Source organism: Taeniopygia guttata, chromosome 1 (assembly GCF_048771995.1).
Source record: "Taeniopygia guttata chromosome 1, bTaeGut7.mat, whole genome shotgun sequence".
In the NCBI taxonomy this organism is placed as follows: Eukaryota; Metazoa; Chordata; class Aves; order Passeriformes; family Estrildidae; genus Taeniopygia; species Taeniopygia guttata.
This window is the reverse complement of record NC_133024.1, coordinates 9083505-9102539: the sequence shown is the minus strand read 5'-3', so window position 1 is coordinate 9102539 and position 19035 is coordinate 9083505. Positions and strand designations below refer to the sequence as shown.

Here is a 19035-nt window from a genome sequence, read left to right as displayed (position 1 = left end):
TTTTAAAAAAGTTAACAAATTTATCATGACAAATTGATAAGTGTTTCCATTTTACAGGTGGGAAAATCTAAGTGCAACAGCATTACCAGGCAACTCAACAGGCTTATTGACAAATACTGAACCAGGAGAAAACTGGAGCATTTAGGGCAGTTACATAAGGCAAACATTTAATTCCAAATCAAACTGGTGTGAAATTACCTAATTCACCATTTAAGATTTTCTCCATTTTCTCAAAGGGAGCTGATTTGGTGTTTTCAGCCCTTTCTGAATTTCCCCAATGACACCCAAGGTTAGTGGGTACTGTGCACTCTGGACACAAATGCAGAATTGAACAGCAGTGAGTCCAGCCTCTCCTCTGCTCTGGTGCAGAAGTTTGCTCCACTGAGCCACCACCCCCACTTGCTTCAGAACAGGGAACTCCCTGGAAGATTTTCATTTTCTGCATCATCTGCTGAGTCTGAGAACTGACACAATTAGTACAAAGTAGCATGTGGCAGCGAGCCACAGAAAGCACTGCATTTCCAAACAATTACAGCCCATTTTGTTTGTGCTGGGAGACACAAGTGCTCAGCCACTTGAGAAATGCAATTCTGTGCTGGAAATGCACTGCCTGGAACAGTCCCTCTTACAAAATGGAATTTGCCAGCCAAAACTGGAAATTGGGAAAAGAAAGTTTCTTTGTCGCATGCTGCTTATTGGAACCTCCAGAGTTATCAGCCCTGCTGCTTCTTTCCTTTTTACCCAAAGCTTATGAAAATCAAGGCAAAAAATCACTCTTCCTGTCCCACATATTTTATAGGGATATGTGAAAATATCATTCCCTCTATAAAATATTATCATTCCTTTATCACAGCACTGAGCACACTTAATCATGTCTGTATACCTTCCTGTGTAAACAGGGAAAACAGAAAAATTTTAAGAAGGTGTCTCAGTCTGATATATTTCCATGCCTGAATATCTATATCACACATTGAAAGATTCTAGTTCCAGATATTTAAAATTTAGTCTCAAGCCTCTGTGCTTGTTTAAAGGGATACAAGTAGCAGGTATTTGGAGGCAAGGTGAGGAAGGAGGAGACTCAGAGACCTGTTATGGTCAGACTAGGGTAGATGAGAGAAAGGCTGGACCCTGCAGAATGAAATAGAGTACAGCAGTTTCAAAAAAAACAAAAAAAAAAAAAGAGAAATTTTAAAAATCCACCCCTTCATACACAAGCATATAAGCAGACAAAATTGTCTTCTCCTGTGTATCTCCTAATGACTGCCTCAAAGGAAAGGAACAACGAATTACATAGTAAAATGCTAAAGCTGAGAACTTGACTATAGCTATGGCAATTGCCTATGGTAATGTAATTACTATTTCTCTAGAATTAATTTTTTTTTTTTAAAGACTCAGTCCATAAGCATGGCTTTCCACAAGTCTGTGTATTTTTGGCTTGTCTGGACAAGTAAAAGCATGTGCAATGGCTGTTTCAGAGCTTTGCATGGACTGACCAGCATGCTGGAGCTGTGAAAACATATCTGCCTGCCTTTGATCATTATATTCCATCTTCCTTACAACCAAGCTTTGGACTTTTAACAAAACAAAAAATCCACAGATTTTGGACATCCCATTCCACTGACATTCAGATGAAATTGGTTAATAGGTTCAACCAAGCATTGCTGTCAAGCGTAGGGACAGAGGGGGCATAGGAAAGAAAGGAAATGGATAATGTGCATAGGATGCATTTGCATGAGAAACCAGCATGAAACACGTAATACAGCCCTAGAGAAGAAAAATACACCCATCTCTCCTCCAGCCAGTTCCATCAGGAAAGGCAGTCTGGGACAAGAAAACATGTTTTTCTGAATTGGAGGAGGTAATCTTTTTGTACCATTTATTCCTGCTCACATCCCAGTAGGTAGAAAGCTGTCATCAGTCTCAACCCGAGCAGCAGCTCTGATTTCAAGAGGCCCAAACAGAAACAAAATGAAAATACATTTATTTCACTTCTAAGTTATTCTCCTCAGAATAGATATCAGATTACTTTGTATCTGAAACAACAATACTCTGTCCATAGCGTTTCTAAAAAATACGAATGACTGCAATAGCATTCATCTATGATGAGCATAAAGACAACAGATTTAAACTAGAAAATTTACAAATGTGCTCACAAATATTATTGTTCCACTCCTCATACTGAGACGTTACATAAAGAGAAAATATGAATTCATTTATCCAATGAACACAGCACAGCAAAACTCTTGTGTATTAGATCCGTAGATCACATATACAGCATATTAAACTCATTTAGTAGACAGATCGTTATGTTTCCATGTAAAAGACATTACAAATAATAAATATTTAAGTATATGTATGACAAATAATGTGCCAGGATTATGCAGATAATTCATATTTAATTCAGTAGTTGCTTCATTGCTAACAAAGAGTAATGAACAGACCACTGCATGTTCTACACCATGATACATTTACTTTATTCAAATAATTTTCCAAGCACATACATGTCTGAACTTTTCAATTAATTTCAGCCTAAGGCACTCAGAGCAAGTAATGCATATTATCAGGTAGACTCTTGAAAGATAAATCTAGCTTATCTCATTTCCTTTCTCATTGCAGTCTTTATCCTGAGGAAGCATCAAAATGTCACTGCCCTGAGAGAAATTAGGTTAGTAGTAGCTCTCTTTTCATGTACCCCTCTCAGAGCAAGGGATAGGTTTGAAGGTCACTTCAGTGTTCTCCATCAGTACAAAATCATATCTGCACAGCTGTAGCCTATAAAAGCAGAAGAAAAAAACAATTCACAACAGAAAAAGTTAACTTTAACAGAAAAATATTCCAGCATTTGAGTTATTAAACCTCCAGCATTTACCAGTTCTCAGAGACAGTACTCAAGACAAGAAGTGTCTCCTTGTCTAAGTTTATACCTTATTTCATTAATTCCTAGAGTAACTTTGATGGACTGAAAAACAGCCAAATATCATCTGGATGGTGCAAAGTCTGTCACACTGGTCTGGCATACAAAGATGCAGCATTTCATCCATTACAACTATTAATCTGCATTCAAATTAACTCTTTAGCAGCATGACCCAAAATCTGCACAATTCCTGTTAACACAGGGCCTGAATAATTTATAATTTGAGTTCCCTAGGTAGGACAATTTCTGTGCTTTTGCTTTATATAGGAAAGTAAAGAACCACATCATAATATTTTCTCTTTCACTTGCTATGACAGCATGTGTAAGAAATTTTAATGCAGGAGAGCAATTTGTCTTTTGAACACTCAGAAAACTCACAGCTGACTAATACTACATGAACACATAAAGAGGTCACAAAGGGAGCCACATATACATGAAAAACATGTTTTTTGAGGTCAATATGCACTCTGCTTTCTAGGGCATAGGCAGATCAGAGTCCTGCTCTTCATGCCCTATTATAATGTATGGGGAGAGCTGGTTTGAACCAGAAAATGATGGACACATCCTCGGATGGCACCTCCATAGCACACAAGCCATGAGACTTATTTTATTTAAAATTATCTTCTGTATTGCTCTGAACTCACAGATGGGGCTATACCACACAATTCACCTCAGCCTGGGAAGTAGAATCCAGTGAAACAACAAAAGGAGAGAACAGAACACCAGGCATTTCCATTGTTGCCCATTCTTTTAAGATTTCCTACCAGTTAAGGCTCCACCTGTCTGTATGTGAAGTGACTGTCAGATTTCTACTTAAGAATATGACACCTTTTAAAGGACACAAAGTTATGACAGTAATTTTATGACTAAAAAAGATCAAGATGAATTCTGGTATTTTGTACAATGCAAAGCAGAGAATTTCATCCAGTTCTTCATCAACAATTTGTTTTGATTTGAATTCAGTGTTTCATTATTATAGTATTTTTGTAGTATGATTTATATCAAAACAAAATACCTAGCCAAACCATAATACTGAATTCTAGAAATAATAGAAATAAAATCTTATGTTTTCCAACATATTTTATCTCATTTGAAGTGCAATCCATCTCAGCTTGTGATTGCTGAGTAACAGGAATGCCTCACAGGAGAGTAGCCCTGAGCAGGGAGCAGGTTCAACAAAGAGCAAAACACAAAAAAATGTTTTTGTTAGGTGAGGCTTCCTTAACCCCTCAACCTAAATGGCTTCTCTGCTGTCTATTGAAAATCATGGGCATGCCACACTTGTTCAGAAGAGGTATTTGCAAGGTATTCTTTACATTACCTCTGTTCTTGTTTTGGTCAAAAAAACCCAGCAGTGTCTGGGTTAAGTATCTTTGAGACATTCCCCTTCCTCTTTACCTGCATCTGAATTCACTGACAGGTTCATCAGATTTTGGGGATAACTGACATGACACAACTTAGCAAAGCTTTCTGGTTTTATGGGTGGGCAGAAATTATATATCTCAGGGATCAGAACAAGGGTATAAAACTGATGAGTACCTTCCAGCATTTCCATATTCCCACACCATCGGTGTGAATAGTGGACCAGCCCAGCAGACAATTGTCTGTGATATTCCCCAAACTGCCACAGTTTGCCATTAACCCAGACCTGGGGAGACTGAGACTCCTATTGTCTTTTATCCCTGCATCTGTCCCCTGCTTATTATCTACTACTTTGTTGTGAATAATTTAAATAGTTGTAATGTAGTTTCTAGTTGATTATCCTGTATTCAAGTAATTGTTTTAATTATATGTAAATAAGGTAAATACAGGTTGGTATAATTACAATGAGCAATTAGGCAATTATACCAATAGTGCTGTAACATCTGTATTTAAATTACCTTCACAATTACCTGATTCAATGCAGTATTTTTCACTGCTCTCTAAAATTATCTAACATGCCTTTACATCTGCAATATGATGAGGCTCCACATGAAGGACTTTAGTAGATTTTATATTAAAGCATATCAAGTGCATTTTAGTTTTAAACTAACAAGAGTCAGACTAACAGGGCTGAAAACTCAAACCCTGTAAGGGCTGTTCACTGAAAATCTTGCTTGCTTGCTTGCTAGATCATTATCTGAGAAAGTCCAAGTGCTGACAGGCTTACACAAAATGTATCTTCTGATTTATCACCACTGGGCTGAGAAAAAAATTGGAATATGATTTAGAACTTTACACCCACTCTCATCACCAAATGCTTTGAAATACAATCATGCCATTTTCACCTGAAAGCTTGAGACTTATGGCTTTCAATAAGTTAATAAAGTCAAATGTATGTACATTCTGGGGTACTATTTTGATTACTGAGTGTTTTGTTTCTTCCTAAGTTTCTCTCATCCATCTCCTCCTCTTCCTCAATAAATCTAAAGTAGCAGATTAATTTAAGGTTTCATAATTTTTGCAAAGTATCATACCCAATTCCTACTAGGCTATTATCATACACCATATAAGAAATCCTCAAATGTTACATCTCAAGTTAATAAAATATACTGAGTTAAGACTTACTAAGCATTGTAATATTATTCTCATTCATTACTCATTTGCTATAACTTATTTGATATGCATTTTTAGGTTTTTATTTTAAATTCTGACTTTCTTGAATCTGCCATTAATAAGAAACAAATTAACAACTCTCAAATAAAGTACTCTTGTTACTTCTGGATGTTTCTTACCTATTCCATGTAATATGTTATTTTCACAAGATGCAAATGCAAAATTTAACTCTTAGAGTTACTGTACAAGTAAATTTGAAGATTTAAAAAATGAACATATGGTAATACTACTGAAATATTTTAAACCAGAATTAATAAAAGCTTAGTAATTATATTCAACTACACACACACACACAAAAAAAAAAAAAAAAAAAAAAGAAGCAGATTATTTAATTTTACTGTAAGCAGACACAGGCTGTGTTCTGACCTTAGAAAAACTTTTTATCATCATCAGTAAGACCAAAAAAACTATTCCAGTCACACACATGTTGCTGAAGTGCTCCATTTCACACCTGAGTGTGGAAAGCTGTGCACAGACACATGAGAAAATCAGAAAAGTGCTTAATAATATTTATCTTATGGAGGAGAAGCTGACCAAGGCTGGTCCTTGTAAACACAGCTGTGACACACAGCATGTGTGACACCTCCATGTACAAGCTGCTGTGCACTAAATGTTAATGTACACAGCAGCTCTTCCACATGACAAATTTGATCATCAGGATGATGAGAAGAATATTCATAAACTTAGGAATATGTAATTTAAAAAAAAATTAATGCAGGGAAAAACAGGTTACTGAGAAAACATGCTTAGTTGATACCCAGCTGTGATACATGACAAGCACTCACCTTTTTGGATTATTGAGAGATTTCAGCTTCATCTGAAGAATCCTAAGCTTTTTTGGGGGGCCTATTAAAGTCTTCGTAGAAAAAGTCAAGGAAATTTTTCCAATTTTTTCAATGTCTTGGTGAAATCCAGTCAGTATTTTGACTCTTTTATATTGCTGGAATGTTGAAGCTTCACTAAAGAAAAAGATTTAGTCAGGCTTTTGTTAGCTGAGTAATATTCATTATTCCAAATATTTATTATTTAACTGGGAAATCTTGTGGGATGTATCAACTCTGAGCACTCAGAACAAGGCCAACTAGAACAGGATTCAAACCAGGACTGAGCAAGGACCTGGGAAAGGATTGTTTCAGTGTGAGGGCATTGCCCCTGATACTGAGCCATATCCAGGAAATGGGGCCATGGCCAAGTCTAAATAAACTCAAGATACTTTTTCAACTTGCAAGCTATCAAGTTAAAAGGTTTAGAAAACTCAGAAAATTACTCCTATAAAGTAATAATAAAAAAAAACCTTCTAAAGACTAAGAGCAACATACCTATTCATCTGTGACTCTACTGTGTTTCCAGCATTGTCTATTATTTTAACTTTAATGAAACCTCTCCTAATGCTTTTATTCCAGGTAGTAATGTCCAGTAAGTAGTTATACACTGCAGGAAGAAATAGGAAATCATGAGCGTGAAAGAATGACCTCAAAAGGAAACAGTTGGTATTCCCACCCTGTTAAATGTATTCACTGGTAGGTGAATTCCAAATATCTAATAATTAAGGCTTTAATTAATAAATATACTCTTTTTCAGACTGATTTGTTTTGCTTCCTGAATTTGCATGGTCTTTTTTCTTCTTGATCTTGTATATTTTCCTTTAAATTTATATTGTCATTGCAATATTTCTTATTCTGCTCCACATGCCTCCTCCTATCTTTGATAATATTTCTCTTCCTCTTTCCTCCCTTTTACCACCACCAGTGACGGGCAGGGGAGAAGAGTATGAACAGGTTTGGGTCGAGCTCAAAGACACAGGGAAGAGGAGTTATTTTATATAAATTTTATGAAAAAAAAATTTATGTAAAATCCATTGATCCCATCTAAGCAGGTTGCATCAATCCAGCTTTTTCCCTCCCACTTGATTCTCATTTTCTGTCTTCCTTCTTCCTCCTGGCAGTCCATCCCATTACTTTTAAAGGTCCATTTCTTTCCCAGTTCACACAGTATTACTTTTTCTTCTTCCTCCAGTCTGTGAACTGACCCTTAGTTCAAGGTTTTTTTACATCATTTTACACAGTGGCTAACACTAACTTCTAGTTTTAACATGTTTTTACTCCAGATCAGCTAAATGATAAGAGTCAAAATTTTTATAAAGAGGTTTTATATATGGATTTAGACACTCACTGCAGAATGGGTCGTGGTCTGAGGTATCAAAGTAAGCTTTTGTTGGTGAACTATATGTTATCAACAGCTTTTTCCATCTATCAACATGATAACCTGAAATCCAAAGTTTAAATATTTCATTTCAGAAATTCAGCAAAATCATGATACACATATGTTTACACAAAAGAATCTCACAGAGTGACAAATTTGGCTTTAATTTTCTTAAATATCCTCTGAGAAAGAAAACTGACTAGAAAAAGGAAGGAACCCTCTGAGTATAACAGGCTGTAGAATGTAAGCATTTAATTCCTCTAATATATTAGTATAACTAAAATTGCCATAATGTAATAGAAACCTCTTTAATCTAGATACTATCTCCAAAAAGTAGTGCTTACAAAATCCTGCAGAGGTAATAAAAACAACCCTAAAAATGTAGCCCATATATTTGCAGAGAGGACTTACAGGATAACTTTCTTTCATTTGAATAATTGAATAACTTTAAATTCTTTAGCCTATTTGTAGGTAGTGTTTAATAAAATATAAGATACTCTGCAAACCACCTAAGCTCATGGATTTAAGTTAGAAAGAAATGTATACAATTGCATGATTGTTATCTTTGGGGCTTGATAACAGTCATTGTTTCTAGAGCAGAGGATGCTGCTCTCTCCCTGTTCATCTCTCTACTCAGAGTGGACAAGGAGGGCTAATCCCAAAGCAAGAAGCAGAAGAGATTGCAGCAGAAGGATGCTGCTCCTCTACTCAGTTCCCAGACTCAGCAGCTGACTGGGGAAATATTTCTCCACCTCTAGCTTGGGAATTCTGTCCAAGTGCATCAGGCTTGGCTAATAACCATGCTGGGAAAGTCCTGGAGTCTTTCTGTCCTACTATAAAGACTCATAATGGTTGGGTTATTAGAAAATAGCACGTATATCTATCTGTTTTCTCCTAACTTGATCCAACTAATATGTACATCCCAGAACAAGGATGAAAAGAAAAAAAAGAAAAAAAAAAAAAAAAAAAAATTGAAAGTTAACTTCTAATTACGTATTTTTAAAATTTCATTCTTAAGAAAACTCTGCCAACTAGGAAATGCTCACACTTTTCAAACTGCACCCAAATCCTCTCTAAAAGCAACAAACTCCCAAAACAATTAAAATCCCCTCCAAATAAAAGATTGATTCCAAAGGAAGAGGGAAAAAAAAAAACATGAAGTTGCTTTAAACATTATTACTCTTAAATAAAAACCACAGGTCCTCTAGGGAACATAAGATACTCTTAAAGCCTGAAGTGATGAATTAAGCATAAGTAGTTTTTCTCCAGAAAGGGGAAACATTGAATCCATTCCAGACTGGAAAGCATAAAGACCAAAGAGTAGGAACATTCAGCACCTGTGCTTAACAGAGATGACTATAAAGCAGACAAATCCATGAACTTTAAATTACTATAACTTCCTAGGAAATCCCACCCAGCCCAGAACAGATATGGTAACACTTACCCAGTACTGGACAGGACATTGGCTGGAAAGCATCACAATTAACACATTTTCCTCTCTTGTAATCCAAATAAGAGTCACAAGGATATGTTATTATGTCACACTTGCTTTTCAATGATGATAAGAAGAGGAAGACAGATCTCTGATGGTCACATTTAAAATACTGAAATCCTTCAGGGGAGAAAAAAAAGAAATATAAAATGAATAGTTAATAATTTTTATTAATTAAAAAAAAAAAAAAAGGTGTTGTATAAGTAGAATCACAGAATAGTTTGGGTTGGAAGGGACCTTAAATATCATCTTGTTCCAACCCCTCTGCCATGGGCAGGGACACCTTCCACTACACCAGGTTGCTCAGAGCCCCATCCAACCTGGCCTTGAACACTCCCAGGGTTCATCCTGTAGTACATCCACAACTTTTCCATGAAACCTGCGCCAGTGCTTTACCACTCTCTGAGCGACAGTTTTGGCCAAAAAAAAAAAAAATTCCATAAGAAACACTTCAGAGATTCTTCTTTCTAGTTTTCTGGGGAAATAAATTCCTTTCTTTCCTGACAAAGCAAACTTTGGGAGTTGTAGAGATGATGGTTGATCTGGCTTAAGGGATTCTCCCATACTCACAGACACACAAGTGGAAGCCTTATGCCTTTGCAGCAGCTCTAACTGGTTGCAGCACTGTGCAAATTAGTAATGGGAAACACTAACAGAAACAAACATACCCAAACAAGTAAAAAAAAATAATTGCCAGCAGCCTTGTCTAACACTCATGAAAGTTGAAATAAGCAAATTTCTGCATCAAAAGATCATTTCATAAAACTATTTTCACCTTAGAGCCTAAAAGATATATCCAACACCAAAACCTGGTTCATCATTGCCAGCCAGGAGGAGCCTATAACACAGTGGGGATGTGGAAGCCGTGCCTTCCATATCAGAGCAAGGGAAACAAACACCTTCCCTCATGCCTGGACCCATACAACCAAGGAAAATTAATGACCAGTATATTCAGGTTGTATATATAATACAACAACATAATTCCATCATGCCAATATTAATGATATGATGGGATGTGTATGTTATAGCAAGATTCTTTTCAAATATTTTTATTATTTTTCTTTTGCTGCATAGGGATGAAAAAGAAAGAATACAGTCTTAGATCCCATATTACTGACTAAGTGCAGTATACATTCGATTCAATTTAACCTTTTTTGATTTGATGTCAAATTTTTCTTCTCATTAAATAAACAGATTTTTATTTACCACTGAAAAATGTTTTTGGACAACCAGGCTGATCCATTCCTCCATTTGGATAGAAATCAATGGTTCCTAATGGCTTCTTGAAACCTAGTACTAAAGTAAAAACATCATGAATAAAAAAAAAAACCCCATAAACAGAATTATGAAAGCAATTATTTATCATCACATTCACTTCAAAAATCATGGAGGTCTTAAAGAAAGTTTTTGCAATTCTATCATTATTTTTGTACTGTAAATCAAAGTCTATGAGGTAAAGATCAAGGGGTTTTTTCTCTTTAAAAAAATTATATATATATGTAAAATGCAGTGCACAAATGTATACAAAATTGTGTAAGATTCCTACTGCTGCAAAAGAGAAAGAACAGAAACAGCTGTAACTGAGAAATTACTTATATAAATAAATTTATGAAATTCATGTTCTCTCCAGCAACCAAAATTCTTTCCCAGTACAATTTTCATTACAGTAATACTTTCCATTTTTTGCAAGACTTCGGATTCTGAAGTACATTAATATTAGCAGTAAATCAAAGTAGGAAAACCCGTATCTGTCCTATAAAAGTAAGCAAAATTCCATGAGTAACAGTTAATTCAGTCTGACCTACCTTTCTTTTTACCATGCATTATCATTATTCACATAATGAGAACATTACAAAAATTGGTATTTTACAGCCTCACACTTAAAATTGTATAAGAAAAATGCTTAAATTTTAATATTATTAAAGAAGCTGATATGAAACTACACAAATAATGGAACAGTTGTGGCATTAAAGGTTTTTATCTATGGTTAGATAAATCAGACTTTACAATGCTCTTCTTTTTAACCTTACAGAAACACGATTTAGTATTTTAAGCAGTGGCTCTGTGATGTACTAGGGTGATGCAGCAGAGCCTGACTGTCTCAGAAGTTATTAATTCAGTGATAACCATGTGTTTACAGCCTCTGTGTTCACATGCACTTGCACAGCAAAAGAATGTTCATGTCAACACAAAATATTCTCCTGCAGCTCTATTTGGCTGTTACTGAAACAGGTTATCCCTTCCCTTTTGCTTTCCTGCCTTTCCTCAGGCTGAAAAAGGCAAGTCAAGGCTCTGTTACTACCATCAATATCTGAATGGATTACATCCACAAATTGTGCATCAGTAGGATCCAGTCTGCGCTCTGGTGGTTCTCCAGTGAAGGAAGGGCCTGCTGGATCCAGACCTGAACAAAAACAACATTTGCATCATAAACCCTGGGTTCCTTCTCGAGATATATGAAAGACCAACATCTGAGCATTATTCAGCAGTGATTCTTCATTTTCCTGGTATAAAAATTTTTTAAAAGCATAATTTTTCTCTTCAACTTGCTAAGAAAAGCAAAGATTCCTACCACAAGACTGATCAACTCATATATATGAATTTCTCTATTTCCATAACTAGATGGGCTCATCTCCCATTTATTCAGATGAATATAAGCCAACAGTATTGGGGATCAAATCAGGAAAATTTTTTTGTCCTTTTCCCCAGAAAATACCATACCTATTATACACTTTATAAAACCAAAATGCCCAATATAACTGCTCTCACCTCCAGAACACAACTAGTCAGTCACTCAGGTAGCATATCATTTAACTTAAGTGGCATCTAGATGAAGCACTCAATTTTCATTTGAGAGGTAACCAGGTTGGAAAATTTAATCTGTAATTTATGTCCTGAAGGCAGACTTGCCCAATTTCCTGAACTGCTATCAGGGCTGTATTTTTTCCTCATGTATGTCATTAAATATTCAGTCCTCGTTTGTCGATGTCTCAGTGCTCTAACAACAATACAAGGTACAATAGAATATGTGCACTGGGATTAAAAGCCTTACCTGTAATTCTGCCAAGTTTGCCATTATACTTCTGGCCAACAAAACCAGCTATATGAGCACCAAGACTAACTCCAATCATATACAGAGAGTCAAGAGAAGCTCCACCCACCTATCAGGGATAAAAAACCAAAACCAATCATGCACAGAATTAACAGAGCAAAATCAGCAGGCTGATTTAGTTTTCACTTTTGGACAGTACTTTAAATTATATTTCTAATTCTCTAGTTCTAAAAAAAAAAATGATATTACAAAGTTCCTTTCAGTTTGCAATACTATTTTAGTTAAAGTGTAGAAATTTTGAAGTTCTTTAACTAAAAAAAGGTAACTAGGAAGCTTGAGTCACATTTCTCCTGAAATGCCACATTAAGGAGGGGGGCAGGGGAGGGAAGAGGAAGACATTCATCAGATATAAGAAAGTTGAACCAAAACTCTGAATGAGGAAAAAAGAATTCTGCCCTGCTTCATCCTTCCAATAAAATAAATTGAAAACATAATACCATTAACAAACACTTATGTCACACAACTGCTGAATAATGGTCCCAAATGCACACCTAAAAATGCCTATTCTACAAAGCAGGCTGTATTCAAAAAAAACCCAAAAGAAAATCTACTGAAAAACTCTAAAATAGTGTCAGCTGACCTATTTGGAATCTCTGCACAATGATGGGATGACACACAGGATCTGAAATATTAGCATGTCTCAAAATGAATTAGAAAGGCCTCACAACAGCTTGTAAGTGTGAAAGCAATAGCTGTGGGACACTACAGACCCTCCCTCCCCACAACTTTCAGGACTCACACACACTGTCACTGTTTGCCAGGCAGATCTGTAAACAGCAATTAACTTAATTAATCTTCTCATAGTCCTATTTATTTTTTTTTACTCCATAACAATAAATCTACTGGCACAATTGCAGATTGCTATCACTATATCTAGTCCCAGAGGACAGATTCTGATAGGCTCTCTCTTCTTTCACCTCAGTCTTCCTCAAAATGTTGGATGTTTTTCTCAAATTCCACGTGAATATTTTTTTACTGCACAGCATTCAAAATTTCTGAGAACGGCTGAGAAATAAGTGGTGAGAAAAGACGAAAATTCAAGTGACAAATCAGACAATGGCATAAATATCATGACATGTTTTGCTCATTTGATCAAGCAATAAATCTAATGTCCAGTTAAGACAACTGGCATCAACTATGCTTTCAGCAACTGCCTCTGGAGGCAAGAAGTCTATACCATTTTGGAATTAATATTTATATCTTTGCCAGTGGCTTATTTCTTATTTTTTAAAACCTTTATTTATAGTAAATTAATAGTAAAAAGAGTAGTGCAATGCCTTTGTAAAATGTTTATGCTACATACTATTTGAACATCTCCCCCTTCACTTTCCCACTGCTGAATTAATTCTTTCCAGAAGATCTAAAACTTCCAGCTGGCTCAATAAATCAGATGTACTTTCAGGCACATTTCAGTGAAAGGGAAATAAGAACTCAGGTGAAGTTAAATATATGCAATAATAACTGCAAGTAAAGTTAGTAATACCTCTATAAAGAAATGTGATTTGATATTGTTCACTGGACTTCTCTATAGATATATTTTAGATACCCATTCCCACTCAAACCATGCTCTTCACACTTATTCAGAACAGACGCGATGCTCTGCCTTACCAGCATCTGGTCAACATAATTCTTCAGTATTTCTGCAACTTTTCTGCAGTTTTCCACAGCAGTTTTGTAATTCACAGTGGTAGCACCACGATTCCAATCAACTATAATGAGATTAATATCTTCTGAAGACAGTAAAAGCTTCTTCATGTCACCCAGCCATGCTGGAGGAGATCCTGTTGGCCTGAAGCCATGAATAACAAAGACAATTTTCTTGGTTGGATTCAGGTACTCAGATGCAGTCACATTGTATTCAATGAGCCTCTCAGCACAATCCCGATTTTCCCTTGTGTATAGGAGTAGCTGAACATGGAGTTCTGTTCCAGACAAAGCATTGCCTATGTTAAGGTCTGTAAATTCGGCACATTTTTCTTCCTCATCTGAAAAAAATGAAAATGGCAAGACAGTCATTTGATGAGTTGGGCTACCTGAAATACCACCTCTTCCATTTTCTTTCCATATCTTTTTCTGCTCAAAGTGGAGATCTTACATTTCCTTTACTCTTGGCCTTTGGAAAGAGGTGTCAAAACATGCACTGCACAAGGAACCACAAATGACTCTGCAGATACCACCATGCTCCTCTGAGCCCTTCAAATGTAAAATTAACCTATTTTTCCTGAAAAGTGTATTTTCTCCTTCTAAGTACTAATTATTAGCCAGTGTTGATAAGATCCTTTACTTCACTATCAAAAGCAAGTTCTCAGAATTTTTTCACAAGAAGTGTGTGCTGTATAAACAGGAAGGCTTTTGTGGTTGTGTCTTCCTCTATGGGCCAGGGTGGCTGTGCTGCCAATCCTTAGACCTTATTTGTTTGATCTAGCAATAAGAAATAGCTACCTGACAAAACAGGAATGATCCAGAACCCTTTCCTAGCTTTGGATCACCATAATGGCACCATTACCAAGATATAAAGGCAGAAACAAAGAATCTTGCTCTGAGTTTAAAAAAATAAAAATTAAGGTCAGTGTACATAATGGCACATGACAAAGAGTAGGCTTTAGCATTTCTGTCTCTACTTAGACAGAGTGTACCAAGTTAAGCTGGTCAACAAGAGGATGAAGATTTTCAAGAGTCTAAAAAACCTAAATTTCTCCCCTGTCTAGTTATCAACATCCAAAGTTCACACTTTAAAGATATCTTTTGGCTGCTGAGGTCACATTGTATAGATAAACCACTTGACTCTGGGCAGAACACCAACACCTGTCACAGTTCTTCTGCAATGGCCTCTTCACCTTTGCTATGATGTTAGCTGGTTTTTGGCCAAGGTTTTTGGCACATGTCTTGACTTCTAGTGGGTTACATTACTTGACACAAGACTTTTGTCTCGCTGGTGCTTAATGGCACCTTTTCAACTCTTCCATCGTTAAAATCTTTGCAAAACAAGTCACTTTTAAGAAAGCAAAAGTGAGAAAAGAAAGTGTCTTCTTAGTTCTTTAAAAATAATATTAAAAATAACCTGAATGTCTCAGATTTTTTGAGTCATAAGAGAAGCAGTTCCAGCCCTTCTCCTCTTCTCAGAGAACAGCTCGCAGGCAGAACAAAATCCACCATACCTGAGATGGACAGCAAGTCTTAAAGCTGCAAAAGGGTGTCTTACAAGGTGTCTGAAATATGTATTCAATACTACAGGTCAGGTCTAAGCAAAGCTGAACAATGTGAATTATGGCATTCAAGGTACAGTAAAGATTTAGTAAAGGCACTACAGACATTAATTCACTAATTTACTGAACTAGACCAATCACCTCTAATGCCAAATCATGTATCTACAAGGACTAGATTGGACACCTCTAGGCTGGACATCACAAGAAAATTAATGGATATAGTCCAAACAAGAGCAGGCTTGAAGTTACACAGTGTTAAAAATAACCCGAAACTCCCTGCTGCAAACCAACCAGACAAAAGTTTCATGCCTATCATCATGTTATTACAGTAACTACAATTATTACATGGAGAAAAAGACTGAATTATATTGAAAAATAAATATCATTGCTTTCCCCATTTAGATACGCAATAATATAAGTAACTTTAACTGAGATTACTAGAGAGACTATTAACTAACAAGTGATACAGGAAGGCAACTCACTTCATCGCTTGCACTTATCCAAGAAGTTCTGAAACTGAGAATGCTCAGTTGAAGTGGACTTGCATTTTATAAAAAAAAAAATCAAGAACCTCGTAAAATGCCATGCATGTGACATGATCCTGAGATGTTAATAATATGTGTTTTATTTGATTTCTGGTTTCAAATATTTGTATATTATGATTAAACTAGAATATAAATTACATTACACTAACTTCATCTACAAAGTGAATATATAAACCAGTCACTTGATTATAGTTTCAAAGGTACAACATGAAACTCTCATTTTGCGTGATGTAGTCTTTAAATCCAAGTTTAATCACTGATCCTTAAAACTCACTTATTCATATCTAAAATATAAAAGATTCATGCTAAGATATTGCTCTGTATCCCTTTAAGTATTTTGATTTTTTTTAATCATTTGATTGGTAGAAATAAAAATTACTTCTTCTAAAACGAGTGGAATGACAGTGAGATAAACCAGATATAGTCTGTTCCATGGCAGTGAGAATCTATCACAAGGAAATTATTTTAACTGCCAGACCTATTTACTAACTGGCAAATGTCAAAGAGAAGCAACTTGTTTACTCTTGGGTGTGAAATGACAGAAGTTATTCTTTCAAAAGTAAATAGCGAATAAAACCGAAATGATGTTTTTACTGTGGAATTAGGTAAGTAATACAAATAGGTTTACGGATTTAATACTTTGAATTGTTTAGCGAGGAGTCATAGGGGGAAGTTTTTCAAACTCCTGTTTCTCATTGAACACTGGAAGCAATACCCAGCTGCCCTTTGCACTCTCTTGTTGGAATACTCACTCTTTTCTGTGCAATCAAAACATACACGTGGGCGTTGGGCTGTTACACATGCATTTTAAACAAGTTAATGAGTAATTGCAACTTTCTTGTGCACATTTGTAAGCATTTTAATTATCTTTTGTGATTGAAAAGGTGAAAATCTTAAGCGCACAGTCTTTTTTGTAACTAAATTTTACTATTTAAAAACGTAACACATAACTTGAAAATCTAAGCACCTATCACATCAGCACCAACCAATAAAATCACATGAGTATATTAAGACTATTTCATGATTACGTCTACTTTGTACAAAGTGCACATACCTGAGCAGGTCTCTGGGCAAAGTACAGCCAGAGATAAAGTATCAGGCCTGGTTCTATTTACTTTAAAACACAAACTTATGTCTCAGTTTCAAAGTTATTGAATTCTTTTTACTAACCATCTGCTCCATTAAGCTTAATTAATAAGATTTTATCTTAATCTTTTGGCCAATATAAATGAAGGAATATTCATTTTTTTTAATGTTTGATTAAAGCAAAGATTCCACATCACAAGTAAGCTAATGGTTCTTACCTGATTTCACCCAGTATATCAAACAGAGGAAGAAACACAATTTCAGCATGTGGAAGTGGAGAAAAAGTGATGTGTAATATCCACAGACAAGTGGCAAACTGAGTGTTTCCTTATGCTAGATGTCTATCACAACTGAATGACACCAATGAAGTGAGTGAGTAGGAAACAGAATATAAAGCTGTAGTTAAGCTTCTGCAATTTATGACTCCTCCTATTGAGTGACTTCAGTAGATAGGGTGGTTACTGGGCTTTGAGGGCTGGGACTGAATTTTAATCTATTTCCCTCTCTGTCTATCAGCAGATTTACACGTAAGCAAGTGATGTCATATATTACTGGCAGCTCCTGTATGTGGAGTTTAGGAAGTGGGGTAAGTAGTGGTGCATGCCATTAAAGACCCACAGTGTGGGGGTTTTTAAGTGTTTAACTGAACTGAAGTTAGGGGCACTGAGACAGGCAAAAGGAGCTTAGAATAAAGAGTCATTCTGCTGACAGAAGGATCTTTCTATAAAAACCCGAAAATACTTCTGAGAATTGTGTATCCAGAGATCATTTTTCCCATAAAATTATCATCTGAGCTTTTCCAAGGATTCATTCTCTAATCTAAGTTCTGAGAGGGTCTGTAAAAGCCTCTCTGGAAGGGAGATGGAGCTTAGAGTCCCACATACCTCACCCAGATATTGATTTGCTGTGTGTTTTTTAAACTCATTCCCTCTGTATCCCAGCTGCAAAACAAATGAATGGATATTTATTTTTATGAAGCTCATTTATTTACAAATCACTTCACCGGGTAAATACAGGAGTGCAGACTACAGGTTTTTAAAGTTTGTGGTGAGGCAAAGAGGCAGATAAGCCCTGCATTATTCATGTGTGAAGCGAGGATGCTCAGTTTGCCTACATCTGTGTCCCAATTATTTCCAGTGCAGGAGAAAGAAAATCATACCATAACCATTCAAATATAATGCAAATGCACCTTAGGAATGTTTCTTGCAGAGAGTATCCTTTACAGTTCTCCTAAACATAGGTCTAGGTTTCCTTTGTTTCCTTCCACTACTGTTAGGGGTGTGTGTCAGTGTGTGTTAATGTATTTCATTACTTAATTTTTGGTGATAGGTTTCTTCAGCTTTATGAATCTGAGCAGCTCATCAAAGCTGTGCTGCACAAGTTTTTGCAGCAGACAGCCTTTAGGAAGTGTCATCAAAGGTCTCTTTTTCACTTTGAATACAATAACAAGGAGCAAAAATGCAGTATGTCTGCTGGTATGAAAATCAGCTCAATAAATGATCTTTAATTAATTTTTTGCTTCCATTTCTCAAACATGTCACTTTGTTTGGAGTAAAGTTCACTATGGCAGCTCTTGAATTCCTTTGCACTTCCCTGTCATGTCAAATCTTTGACATTTTGCCCAACCACTACTATAAAAGTCCAGCTTTATTGACATCACATATTGCTTAGAACAAGTAACGGCAGAGTGCCAGTCTGGCTCTTTCCCCTTCCTACTTTTTAATCTAGATTATTGTTACAACAAAAGCTTAGTGCACCCAAGAAACCTCCAGTAAGGGAGCCTCAGCACGCACTCTGTATACAGTACCCATTCATAAAGAAGTTAATGCATGGAGAGATCAACACCACTAAAACCAAACTGCTAACAGCCCCAGTAAAACATT

At 36.0% G+C, this 19035-nt stretch overlaps 1 protein-coding gene across 1 annotated transcript; it reads right to left on the bottom strand.

The window, feature by feature from the left end:
• Nucleotides 1-1964: 1964 nt before the first annotated feature.
• LIPI (lipase I) lies at nt 1965-17593 on the bottom strand. Its single transcript, XM_002192524.7, has 10 exons — nt 17371-17593; nt 13924-14300; nt 12256-12364; nt 11506-11607; nt 10410-10499; nt 9156-9323; nt 7682-7774; nt 6829-6940; nt 6295-6468; nt 1965-2772 (listed from the first exon to the last, which is right to left on the bottom strand). The coding sequence occupies exons 1-10, from the start codon at nt 17417-17419 to the stop codon at nt 2685-2687; spliced, it is 1362 nt and encodes a 453-aa protein (XP_002192560.5). The 5' UTR covers nt 17420-17593; the 3' UTR covers nt 1965-2684.
• Between the last annotated feature and the right edge of the window lie 1442 nt (nt 17594-19035).

Excerpts from the sequence above, each read along its gene's own strand:
- LIPI (XM_002192524.7), bottom strand. The coding sequence starts at position 17,419 with ATGCTGAAATTGTGTTTCTTCCTCTGTTTGATATACTGGGTGAAATCA. Across the intron at positions 14,301-17,370 it reads GATATACTGGGTGAAATCAG|ATGAGGAAGAAAAATGTGCC; the intron begins GTAAGAACCATT and ends CATTTTTTTCAG. Across the intron at positions 2,773-6,294 it reads TCTCTCAATAATCCAAAAAG|GCTACAGCTGTGCAGATATG; the intron begins GTGAGTGCTTGT and ends CTGCTTTTATAG.